At 37.5% G+C, this 13,139-nt stretch overlaps 1 protein-coding gene across 1 annotated transcript in view; it reads right to left on the bottom strand.

Annotated features, from left to right (window-relative positions):
* Positions 1–8,596: 8,596 nt before the first annotated feature.
* The window catches only part of LOC102215972 (HRAS-like suppressor 3), a 6,494-nt gene continuing 1,951 nt past the window's right edge, over positions 8,597–13,139 (bottom strand). The window contains exons 2-5 of the mRNA XM_005721719.1: positions 11,663–11,736; positions 11,430–11,529; positions 10,931–11,196; positions 8,597–8,864 (exon numbers count right to left, since the gene is read on the bottom strand). Coding sequence (XP_005721776.1) covers positions 8,733–8,864; positions 10,931–11,196; positions 11,430–11,529; positions 11,663–11,677 — 513 coding nt within the window. The 5' untranslated portion in view covers positions 11,678–11,736 and the 3' untranslated portion in view covers positions 8,597–8,732. The remainder of the gene's footprint in view (positions 8,865–10,930; positions 11,197–11,429; positions 11,530–11,662; positions 11,737–13,139) is intronic.

Below are 13,139 nucleotides of genomic sequence, written 5' to 3'. Positions count from 1 at the left end.
CCTGGAAAACCTCTCATTTTCTGCTTCTAAATTCAAATAGAACTGAGGTTATTGTACTTGGCCCTGAAAATATTAGAAACATGGTATCTAACCTCTGGATGGCATTACCTTGGCCTCCAGTAACACTGTGAGGAACCTTTGAGTCATTTTTGACCAGGATATGTCCTTTAATGCACATATTAAAAAAATATGTAGGACTGCTTTCTTCCATTATCTCTAAAAGTAGAAATATCCTGTCTCATGCATTCATTACTTGTAGGCGGGACTACTGTAATTCATTATTAGCACGATGTCCTATAAACTCCCTTCTTTTGTCAAGAAGGCACGGCTGACTGGGGAGACACGGGGAACGTAGAGACAGGGGTGACTAGACATGAAACATGGGATATGGGAAAGGCAGGGAGTAGACACAGGAACAGTGACATTTATATCCATACAAACCTTAAAAACTGGACAATCTGCTTCACTGTTGAAATCTTTATACGTATAGTTTCAGCTCTCCAGCCTGTTATTTGGTTAAGCACGATTCAAAAACATTTGATTTTGAGGGAACTTTTAAATCAGTTTTATCCATTTAATTTTGTTTAATCGGTTTTAATTTTTACTTAAATCTGAACTGAACAAATCGATGAGAAATTAAAATGAGGCAGCGTCAGTCAATTCTAACCCAGATGAACACATAAGTCTCTGGTTTTGTGACACACAGAAACTTTAAAGTTTAGGACGAACAGCTCCAACCATTCAGGAACATTTAATTCTCTTTTATAGTCACCTGAGGGTGTTTACTCTAATGTGACTGAACGATAAAAGGAAGGAAGTCGTCTGTGATGGTTCTGTCACTTTACACCACAATGAAAGCAGAACATGAAAACTCCAAAGAGACACTGGAAAGAAAAAGTCCTCACTCAAAGAGTCTCCAGTTAATATTTAAACACTAATGAGGACAGAAGTATTTGCCCCAATGAAAATGACTGTTTTTTAAAAGCGCTACAGAAAGCTTTTCCACGATACTCCCACCATCAGGATTATTTTACACTGTGAAATAAATAACACTCTTATTTTGAAAGTATTAACCAGCACTTAGTACTTTCATGTTTCCTGACCAGGTGTGTTAGCTGGCTCGGAAATGCATTGTCAGCTTTGACAATGCATTTCTGTTAAAATCTGCTCTCATGCATCAAATGGAGAAAAAATGGGAGTTGCGTCCGTATGCTTGTTATGCTCTTCTGATCATTATTATGTCTGTGAGTCTGAATAGTTGTATATTTTTTGAAGTCTTTTGTGACACAAAAACCATCTCCAGCATGACTAACTAACGTGTCCATTCTCTGGTGACTCACTTCTCTATATCAAATAAGTACGAAACGTCATCCAGTTTCTGTAACCATCATCTCAGACTGAGGCTTCCACAAAATTTACTTAAAAACCAAACAAACTTTAAATGTTCCTAAAAGCTTTCCGTGTTTGGAACGATTAGCAGAGGAAGAGCTTGACGTACCCAGGAGGTAAACTGGACCTGAGATCTCCCAGTTCGTTCTCCTTCCACTGTTATCTTCTGTCGTCCACAAAAGGGGACAACAGAAGATTGAAAATGTTGCCTGATCTGATGGGTCTCAATCTCTGTAACATTCAGATTTTAGCTTCAGAATTTGTGTTAAAAAACACAAAAGCATGGATCCATCCTGCCTTGTATCAGGAAACGCTGATAAACTCTGAGCAAATGAAACCACAACTATAAAAGATTATTTTCCCTAAAAAAAATTTAAAAAGAAAATCTGAAGTTTTAACACCTACAGCAAGTTTGATAAAAAGAAATACGAGATTTTAAAGATCTTATTTTTCTTAAATTTAAGATCAGAGTTTGTAATAAGCTGCAGGAACCCTGTTCAGTGTGAGGGAAGGAAAGCCAAGTGTCCTCCGATAAACCTCCATCTGGGTCACTGAAAACAGTTAATGTGACTCTGACTGTAAACATGTTTCCATTCATCCCTCGAGTCTTTACTCTGAAATACAGGAAATGACATCATGGCTCAAGCTGTCATTAAACCATTTCTTTATTTAACATTTTCATTTTTTATTTAACCGTTGCAAAGTTTCATAACACAGACAGCCTGAACAAAGAACACCTACAGAACACATGAATCAAAATGCATTCAATAAAAACTTGATTACATAACAAGCTTTCTTCTTCCAACAAAAAAAAAAAAGAAGCTAACCACTTGATAAGAGCACTAAAGTAGAAGAGTTTAGAAAGCTTAAGATGTAACTGCAGGAACATTTATATTTACAGCAGCCTCATCAGTTCTTTACATGCGGTTCCAGCTGAACTCTGTGGAGCCTGATCTCAACAGTTTTAAGTCTGACCCTGACACCAGATTCACCGTGATCACGCTGATGTTTGCACAGAACAGATAGTGAAGTGAAGGTTTTTGCACATTTGTAGCAGTGAAACAGTTTATCTGCAGTGTGGGATCGTTTGTGTTCGGAGTATGAACTGAGATTCCTGAAAGTCTTGTCACACCGGTCACAGCTGTGTGAGTGTGACCGTGTGTGCACTTGTATGGTTTCTCTCCTGTGTGGACTCATTTGTGTTTTAAGCTCACCTGCACTGGTGAACGATGACCCACACTGATCACAGAGGTGCTTTTTAACCCCACTGTGAATGACTTCATGGTGTTTTAACTCATGTGATCTGGGGAAGCTTCTCCTACATTCTTTGCAGTATTTCAGTTTGTCTCCAGTGTGTCTACGTTGATGTATTTTTAGGCTCTTTGCATGACTTAAAGATTTTCCACAAAGGTCACAACAAAAGTTTTCCCACCACCACAGCGATGACAGGGTTGAGAACTGGACCCATCTGCACCGCTCTGCTTCTAAACAAAGACAAAAAGACAGTGGAAGTCAGTCCTTCAACATTTGTATCGTGAACGTCGCCTGAAATAAAGAGCATCTCTGCCAACGTCCAATTACTTTTTACTCCAATTACTTTCTCAGTTCACAGGGATACCATAACTACAATACTACCACCATAATACTACAGTAATACTTATTTAATGTTACACCATGCTAATATTTTCAGGGTACCAACACAGTGCTAAACTACTAATGTAACACTCCAATAATATTAATTTAATACTGCGTTAGAAACACTGCAACTGTGCAGTTACGGTACTCAGCTGATTGGGACACAAGAAACATACACTACTACCCCCATGACACTGCAATGATAATATTAAATGAGTATTTTAACACTGATGTCTAAAAGTACTTGAGCTACAAGGAAGCAGTGATACTACAGCTAAAGTACTACAATGCCAATATTTAACGATACAACTTTGTTAACATAAGAGAAGATTACTGAATGGTTTGGTTTTGTACTTATTTTGTGTTTTATTGTATTCCACGTACACCTGACAGAGGAATGAGCCGCTGTAAACCAAAGGTCATTTATGCTGAAATAACAACAAAACCATGATATAAACCCATTAACAGATAAACTGGATCAGTCTGCCTACCTAAAAAGTGTACCGGAGCCTGAAGTCACGGCTCCAAAAGTGCAACGTGCAGCTCCCACAAGCGGGATATTTTGGCTTCATTTACCATTTGCACAATGGGAGGAAGTGCTGTTGTGTCTTTCATCTATTATACACTCATTGCTCCACACAAGCACATTAACATTACTGACACTGGCTGGCACTCTATAAATAGTGGGCATTTCAAGGGTCTTACCTGCAAGCACTGGTATATCCACCAAAAAAGAAAGGATGTAAAGTAGTGACTGCCGTGTAGCTGCAAATGGTCTGCTGAAAAGGGGCAAAAAAAGCTGAGGTGTCTGCTCAAAACATACTGCTGCTGGGAGGTTTTGAACCAGGACTCTCTGAGCTAAACGTGGGCTACCGCCGGCTCTATGAACGCAACTTAAATTTTTCGTGTACAATGAGAAGTTAAAACCACCGTTTCTTCCTGTTAAAAACCTTGTGTAACTCGAAAACTATCTACAAAGGAAAACTAACTAATGGCAATGAGGAAAATAGGTATGTTTTGATGTCTAAATTGTGTGGATGGAGCGGAAAATGAGTGAGTTAGGAGCGTTTGTTGGGACATGAAGAACAGATTGAGAGATTGAAGCGAAGTTGTGTGTGAAAAATTGAAGAATTGCCCTGTTCCCAGGCAATTCTGCTATATTTAAAGCGCACACCCGCGCTCCCTGCTGCTGCACGCTCCCTGCTGTCTGCAGGTGGGGACGTGTCAGCTGTGCTTGTTTTAAAGTGCTTTATAACTCAACATCATCATGATCATGATGACACTGTGCGCACAATCACCTCATTGACTCAACGTGCACTGCCAGCTAACCTGACTGTGTCTCCATGGCAACATATACAGGTATGTACATATATGTTATGTACATACATGTTATTTGCTATGTAAACAGCTTCCAAAGATAGCAGCATAGCTCTCTGCAGCTGTAACACTTTCACTGTCTGCAAATCATTTCAAATTTGCTCATTTCAACAAGAAAGAATGTGCACTTTAAATGGACCAAATTTGCCGCCATTTGATGGGTTACAGGGCAGGTTTCAAATACCGAGGTTGAAGTTTCCAATCAGCTGGTGCACATGTGGTTATGTGCCTCCTCAGTTTTTCATCCACAGCCTGCAAAGCGTTGCATTGTGTAAACCTCTACCTTGCTCCGTACTTGAATCCTGCTCTCGTTTTTCGCCCCAGCCCACTGCAATTCAAACCCAAGCGAAACACTTTGCTTTTTTGCACACTCATACAATTCACTCAACTCCACTTTACAATGCACTTTCTATTATACTCTTACTCTTTCATTTCTCACCTCGCTACCTTCTTATATCATCAAAAAACATTACCTCTCGGACTTTGCTCAATTTTATTACTAACAAATCAGAACAAAAATCAAAAGACAAAACAGACAAACATCAAATCATAACAATGTTTCATGTAAATACTCTGCTGGTCTGTCTTCCCAGCCTTAGTTCTGCTGCCTGTCATGTGGCTAATGACAAAGGTCAATACATCACTTGGCAGGTCTTGAGTTAGGCGGGGCTGTCTGTGCTGATTTTGCCATCACAGGCAGAGCCTGTGGCCCATGTTGGTGAAAGATGGCACAAAGCAAAGGTGGCATCCCCATGCGACAGGGTGTTGCAGCCATGCTCAGTCAGCACTTTAAATACAACAAATTTGCCCTGATTGGCCGCTGTGGCGAGTGGTGCTAAGCAGCGGCCTGGCAGGCTGGAAACACAGTGCTGGTTGGATCCCAAGGGAGCGCACCTAGCTCCCTATGTTCACCTGCTAGTGGGTTAGCCTGTAGAAGCCAAATGTGGACGAGGTTGCGTCGCTCCAGGCTTTTTGGTTGTCCTTGAGCCCTGTATGTAGCTGGCACTCACCTTCTTAAGAGCAGAAAAAGTAAATCCTCTTTTATACATGTTACTAATATCATTTTAAGCAGCACATTGGGTTAAATGACATCAGCGCATACAGACATCAGTGGGAAGAAACAAGCGTGTCTGTGAACGCGCTCCTTCAGGACTGTGATGGAAGACACTACAACATGTTTACCAATGACCTCAAAGTGTTAATGAAGAAGACTGAAGACGTGGTGCAAAAAAACAAAGAAACATTCCTCATCTTCACTGAAGAGAACACAAAGAAAAGAAAAACAAGAGCACTGGGACAAGAAAGAAAGAAAAGTGCAGGACAATCAGGACAGGGAAATTAAACATGTCAGGAGGAGGAAGAAAAGCAGAAAAAGCTCCAAGAGGAATTGGAGCAGAAGAGAAACATATAAAAAACAAAAGAAGATGATCGAATCAGAAGAGAGCTTGAAGAAAAAGAACAAAATGAATTAGAGGAAAGCTACAAGAGAAAAATGGAGGACATGAAAAAAAATATAAAATACAACAACAAAAGAAAAAACATACTGGAGAATGCAATCTATTACAAGAAGTCTCAAGTCAGAAAGAAAAAGAAATGAAAGAAGAAATGGAGAAACAAGAGGAAAAAAATACTTACAAAGCTTCAAGAAGATTTTAAGCAGGAAATAGAGAAACATGAAAACAAAAGAAAAGTAGATCAAACTGGGAAAAAAAAAGAAAAAAGAAAAAAAGAGAAAAATGGAGAGTATGAAAAAAATGATAAACAGGAGGACATAAAATTTCAGAGTGAAATACACCAAAGACTTTAAAGACTCATAGAAAAACAGAATGAGGATCTGAAGCAAAAGAACAGCATGAAAACGAAATACAACAGGAAAAATATACCAAAGAGTAAAAGAGTATACCAAACAACAAACTACAGAATGCTCACATTAAAAAGACAAACTACTCGAAGAGCTGAATGAAAAAGAAAACTAAAAGAATTATAGAAAAAGAAAAAGATGAACTTGAAAAGCTGAAAAACAACAAAATCAATCACATCTGATTGTCTTTCTGTGTCAAAATCATTCTCATACATTCTGGGGCCTACATATCCATAAACTGGATGTTTAACATCACTCCAGCTCTTTAAATCTTTCAGGTGATGAAGATTTCTTTTTTTTCTTTTTTTTAAATTTTTTATGGAAAGACTAAGAGTTCAGTATCACTTAGAATCTCTAAGTGATAAAATTAATATTGTATTATTATTTACCTAAAACCACATGAAGCTGTTTTTTTACATAATCCATTCTGAAATCATTTAGCTTCACTTTAACTCTTTTTGGGAGTTTTTTTTTTTCATGGAATTATCCATAAAATGGTGTGTAACTGCACTCACCCACTCGGGTAACACCATCATAATATCATCTCATGGTTTCAGTGGTGTGGAAACTTAAATTTCTAAGGTTTCAAATGAATGATGGTCATGGTTAAAGGAAATATCAGAAATAGAAAAGGAGATTGGCCCAGAACTGCTAAAAATTGGAGAATATACGAAGAAATTACACTTCAAAGCTGTAAAGGCAATGTGGGGTGAGACACTATATGTTCACTGTAGTTATTATTAATCAACAATCATTATTAATCAGAGTGAGGCCAGGAGGTCTTAAACTGCTACTTGTTAAAAACAAAATCTGAGTTGCTTTGAAAGGTTTTTAGCAGCAGTTTACAAATGAAATCATGTGATGATCAGAAACAGTCTGTCAAGGAGTTAATGTCGAAAGCAAATATAGAAACTGTATAGAAATGTGACTACTCAAGCTGTTTTGGTTTAAATGATTTACAGTCTGTGTGTGTGTTCCCCTACTCTCCCTGCATCTCTGCACTGTCTGATGAATTTAAAAAATGATAACTTAAAATATCAGATGTAAAATTTGGTCAACTGAAACCAGTGTGATCATATCTAAGAATAATTGAACCCTGAAAAGTTAAATTAAAAAACAAAACAAAACTAATATGGGTTCAAGAAGATAAAAAAAAAAATCTGACAGCAAACACTGATGTTGAGGTTGAGTTTAAATAGAACTTCAAAATAGGAGGCTTCTCTGCTGGGGTGGGGTTATAAGTATACACACATATAATAATAGTATAATTATTCCACAAGGGGAGCTCTTAGGAAGACCTGTCATATCAGCCATGTTTGTAGTCAGCACTGCATGAGAAAGTATATTTAACAGGGTGCCAAGAGAGGAGCTGCAGTATTGTATAAGGAAGTCAGGATGTCTGTTTCATCTGATTTTTTTACCTTTGTTTTTATTATTACACCAAATCATAAAAAATGTAAGTAAGAAAACCACAGATTGAAAAATAACAAAGAAATAATATTTATACCTCTAATGAATCCATTTTCCAAAAATAAAGAACTCATTATAGCTTGCTTTCAGTTGTAATGAAATAAACCAAGGTGTTCTTGGCTGGACAGGCAGTTCAGCTGCAGGTGTGCTCTCAGTTTTCATGGTGATACTGTATCGATACAGTAATATGAAAAATATAGTGCAACTCTTTTCCCCTTTTCAAATATTATTGATAAATTAAACATTTGTACTTCTCGGGAAATTCTTTCAGTGTAGGAATTTTGCAGAGGGTTCGCTAATGAAGGGAGTTTGTCTGAATAAAAAACAGACTGACATCCAAACAACCCAAATTATTCTTTATTTAAATCATTCAAGAATAATGATGTCAGAGGAAGACTAAATATATCAGTTGCATCATGGTAAGCATTGGGGGGGGGAGTAGGAATATTCATGCAGAAACAGCAGGTGAAGACACAAATATCAAATATTTGCTTGTTGTTTTTTATTAACATTTATATGATTGACTTTACTTGGGCACTTAGATATTTAATAGTGTGGTAATGATGACCACATTAAGTGTTATTTAGGCTATTTTTAGTTTTCAGACTGTAGTGCCTTTTCAGAACACACAGCAACATTTAAATGTATGAATTTATTATTAGAAAAGGCAGTGTTGTTACAGAGAGGCTGATCAGTGTAAACACGCAGCCTTACATTGTATTTAAAACCAAAAAAGAAGAATGGAATGTCAGAGCTGAAGGTGAGGACACAAGGAAGGAATCACCCACATGATTTCCATAACAAATATTTCTGATGTATTTTAAATAAAACTTAGAACAAATGATGGGAAGTTAGCTGAGAAATCAGCTTGCTTGGCATTAAAAATGGACAGGGACAGATTCGAGTAAAAAGATCAGATTAGGTTTGTGATTTCTTTGTGATCAGTAAGTCAAAATGATTTTCTGAGTTAGTCTTTACTTTTTTTTGCTTTAAGTTCCAGTTAGTTTGTGCTGGCTTTAACTGCAGCTCGTGCCAAAGCACTAACACCAATAACCAGACTCCCAAAAATACCAACAGGTAGTGCTGTTGCTGTTGCTGCTGCTGCTGCTGCTGCTTCATCTACCTTCTGCACCTGCAAGGGAAACATAATTGCTTTAGTTTGGGTCCCACGAACATAATCAGAGGCATTTAAACTCTATTCATATTTTTTAGAATAATACATTTTTACACTATTTTGAACTCCTTAAGTTAACACAAGAATTTACATTTATAACCCAGCAAACATGGGAAACATTAGGATTGTATCTCCAGTCCAGAATCATTCAGTATGATGACAGAAACTGCATCATAGATGCATAGAAGCAAGAATTTCTGAAGAGATTATTGCTATTGTAGCAAAATGAATATTATATATTCATATTGCTTTGTTAATCACTGTTAGTAGCCAGTCACATTATATGGTGCTACTATAAATAGTAGCTGCCATATGAGCATCTCTGACCTGTTGCAGTACACATCCAAACCTTCGGACTGACTTCCGTAGCTGTTACAGGTAGGAGTCACGTACATGTCGCTGCTGCCTCGGCCTGAATTGGCTCCACTTTTGTTTATTGTGTTACTCCTGTTTTTGCAGAGATTACCTACGGACTGTTTCCTCTGAAGCCTTCTACCGATTGCTGGTATGTTTTTATTTTGTATGCTGTATGCTTATTATTTTACCTGGTAGTAAACAGGTGTTTATAGGTTGTAGCTGCAGAAGCCTCCTATTGACCCCTTTGCTTGTCAATTGGGCAACGCCGTTTGAATAGTATGTAATTTTCATTTGTTACGATCTTAGCATTACTTCTGTCATAATTGTCTTTTTGCTACTTTTATGATGCATTACAGGAAGTCTGGGCCTGAGTGGGTGGCTGATAGCTTTATAGTGGAGCTGCTCCTGCTTCTCTGGGCTACGTTTACAGAAGTGCTGCTGATTTGCCGTTTTGCATCCACTTTTGAGTTTTTTTGTTGTTGAAGTTTTTAAGCTTTGCCTTGTTGCCTTATTTGGCCCTCTTGTTTGCTTTGCCTGCAACGCTCTGGTTTTTAGAATAGCATTTGAGCCGTCTGTGCAATATATGAAAGACTGTTAATGTGCATTTTAATGCCTTCAATTCCCAGAGGAACCCACCCGAGGGATTAATAAAGTTTTATCTTATCTTATCTTATCTTATCTTATCTTATCTTATCTTATCTTATCTTATCTATAACAGTTGTATGTTTAACAATTCGTAATAGTACTATGAAGTTATCTGCTCTAAACTGACAATTTAATTTATTTTGTTTGTACATTTGGTTTTTGAATGTTTGATTTGTAGATCCTAATTTTTATGTTACACCACTGGGAGGAGGCCCATTGTCTAGCTGCAGATCACCAGTGTGTTTCTGCAGCAGGGTTAACCACAGCGGTGGGTCTGGGTTTTGTTTTGGATATGCTAAGAACTTGTGTTTCATTTATTCATAAGCAGATCGCCTAAAGTGGAGGTGACTGGGTGGTGGGAGCTTCTGTGTGCAGTGAATATTTATGCGCCCCTGGTTTGAGCTGCACCATAGTGTGAGCGTTGCATGTATGAGTTTCTGATTTTCTGGACCTGTCCTCATCTGGCATCCCATTCATCTACTGGTAAACCACAGGTCTGAATTTTACAGTACATGAACGACTGATTCATCGGCTCTTTTATGAGACATTTGTTAATAGCTGTCAATAAATTGTTCGTTTTATCTTGAACCTCATCTCTGTCTCATGCCTAATAGACCAAAGTGTCTTCTTGATAATTAGCATAGTTTCAAACTAAATATTGTCTGGGTGAAATTCCCAGGGTGGCGTTGTCGGCTTTTCCCTTTAATTGTAGAGAGCTTTTGAGCTTCCACTCGCTGCACTGCCATTTTCAGTGTGTGCGTGCAACATTATTGGTTATTTGGTCTTTTACTTATCATTCCCACCACTTTGTGCTGCCACAGTATTAGGAAAGCAAAAGGTTTTTTGTTTGTTTGTTTGTGTGTTTAATTTCTTTTTGTGTTTTTTTTAACAGTAACACTTGATTTACAACAGCATGTAGCTTTGTGAGTGGCATTGCAGACCTACATCTGAAATCATAGTATTGTCATTTTGTGCTTGTGCTCTATCAGACCTGTAAAAAGGACAGAGGCAGTTCAACCCACCTGCTGAGACACGGCTACACCGTAACGCATCTCATTGGCAAAGTGTTCACAGTTACTCTCTTTGAGGTTGTACTTCCGCGCTTTGCCAACCGATGCAAGGGCATCCTTCACAATCTCCTTAGCTAGACGGGGTTTATACTTCCCATCCAAACTGTTCTTGACTTGCCACTTGTCTTTTCCAGCTACAGACTCCAGCTTCTCCTTCATCACACGGCCCTCCACAGTTTGGGAAGACACTGCCTTGGAGCCTGGACTAAGGTCTGCAGCTTTAAGGTCAAAAATATCAAAGAGGAAAAAACTGGATCATTTGCAGACAGTTTATATACTAATCCCATCAGATTTTTCTCTTTAGTACGGTAATTTAACTAGTTTGTACTAAACAAGAAGCTACTGTCTGAAAACTGCATGTCAAATACAGGCTGTCAGATAAATTACATTTTCTTCCACTCAGAGTAAGAATATGGAGGAGTAAGGTGAGTCAGCTGTGTGAAAGACTTACCTGGCACTCCAAAGTGAACAACAAAGTCATCACCAACATACACAGCCCAGTGCGCATACAGGCCACGAGAGATCTCAATCAGGTCCCCGGGCTGTGGTTTCTTATCATCACAAGAAAGAAAAACTTTGACATCAATAGTTTTTTGGTAACTATTGCAGCACATTTGATGAGATGAGACTCTTTGACATAATCTAGATTAAACAGAAACGACATATTTAGTGAAATTTCCGAACCTGTACTGGTGGCATAACGGTGCTTTTCTCCTTGGACAACAGACAGATTTAATTTTCCTGATGACTCTCAGAACCTGCAAAACAAATACACAAAAATGTAAAGCAAATATAAATTTATAACTCTTTATCATCTCAAGCCAAATGCAATAATGATTCCCTCTATAATGTCATTATATTTTTCTTTACCATGTGGTATTCACACATAATTTAGAAAATAATATACATATGCTTTGAGTGCTCAGAGTACAAAAGCACTATATAAAAACCATTCCATTAAATTTACATTATTCTTTGTAATAATTAAGCATGTTGTGCTAAGGTATAGATTACATCTTCAACAACAACTCGGTTCAGTGTTAAGGTCCATCCATCGTAATACATAAGCTCTGTAAAGCTTTCCTTTCTTAAAAGTTATATTTAGTTTGTCATTTATAAATCATTCACATGCTGTTGAAATATGCTGCATCATAAACAGGAGTTTTTCTAAAACAGGTAACTTTCATGAAAGTTTTCACAATCTACACACTTCAACCCACTAAAAGTGGTGAAACTCCATCATGGCATCATGGAACGAGTCTTCATTCTGACTTTCATCACAGTTTAGGTTACACAGATTCTTTAATAGGTTATTATTCTCCAAAATATTAAAAAGTTATGAACCTATTGAGGTCATGAACTGGAGCCATAGATGACTAAAATGAACCTGAAGAATCATGAGCTGCAAAAAATGTTTGACACGCAAATACTTCAAAACTATTGACAAAAACAAGTCCACAGAAGTGGAACAGGTTTTCTTTAGCTTGAAGAACTGCATTGCTGGCACGCTACACATGTGACAAACTGTACTATTATCTAAATAATGTTTTAGTATGAAGTAGGTAAAATGTACTAAAATATACTGAACATGAATCTTTTTGCTGTGCTTCATGTCTATAAACTGGACGACATTCCTAACTCTACCTCATCTATGAATTTATCGTGTCCTGATGACTGAAGTAAAATCCTGTCTTGGATTAATGCTGAGAGACTAAATGGCTCCAACAAATGTAAATCTTTATTGAAGATTTACATTTGTGATGGTTTGCCAGAGGTCGAAAGGGGGATTGTGGGGATGAACAAAAGTATTTTACCAGCATAATATAATCTGCAGTATGATCATTGCTTTAACAATGTAACAGATAGCTTTAAGATGGCCTTAAGATGGTTATGCATACTGTTATCATATTAACCTTGTATTTCAGATGCAGTTATAACTATTTTATACACATTGCATATCTGTGCTTATTTTGAGTTGATGTTCGGTTCACTGGCGTGACTGTCCAGGTGATACATGCTGAGGGAAACTAGAACATAGAAGGAATTGCAGTACAGGCTTACAAAACACTTATATCAGGTCATTTCTATCTTTTATATGTTCATGTTCTTGTATTGAGTTCTAAGTAGTATTAGTTGGTTGAAAACATTTATTTAGTTTATA

This window comes from Pundamilia nyererei, unplaced genomic scaffold (assembly GCF_000239375.1).
Source record: "Pundamilia nyererei isolate P.nyererei 1_Seehausen unplaced genomic scaffold, PunNye1.0 scaffold00005, whole genome shotgun sequence".
NCBI lineage: Eukaryota > Metazoa > Chordata > Actinopteri > Cichliformes > Cichlidae > Pundamilia > Pundamilia nyererei.
Note: the sequence above shows the minus strand (reverse complement) of the source record. Positions and strands in the feature narration are given on the sequence as shown.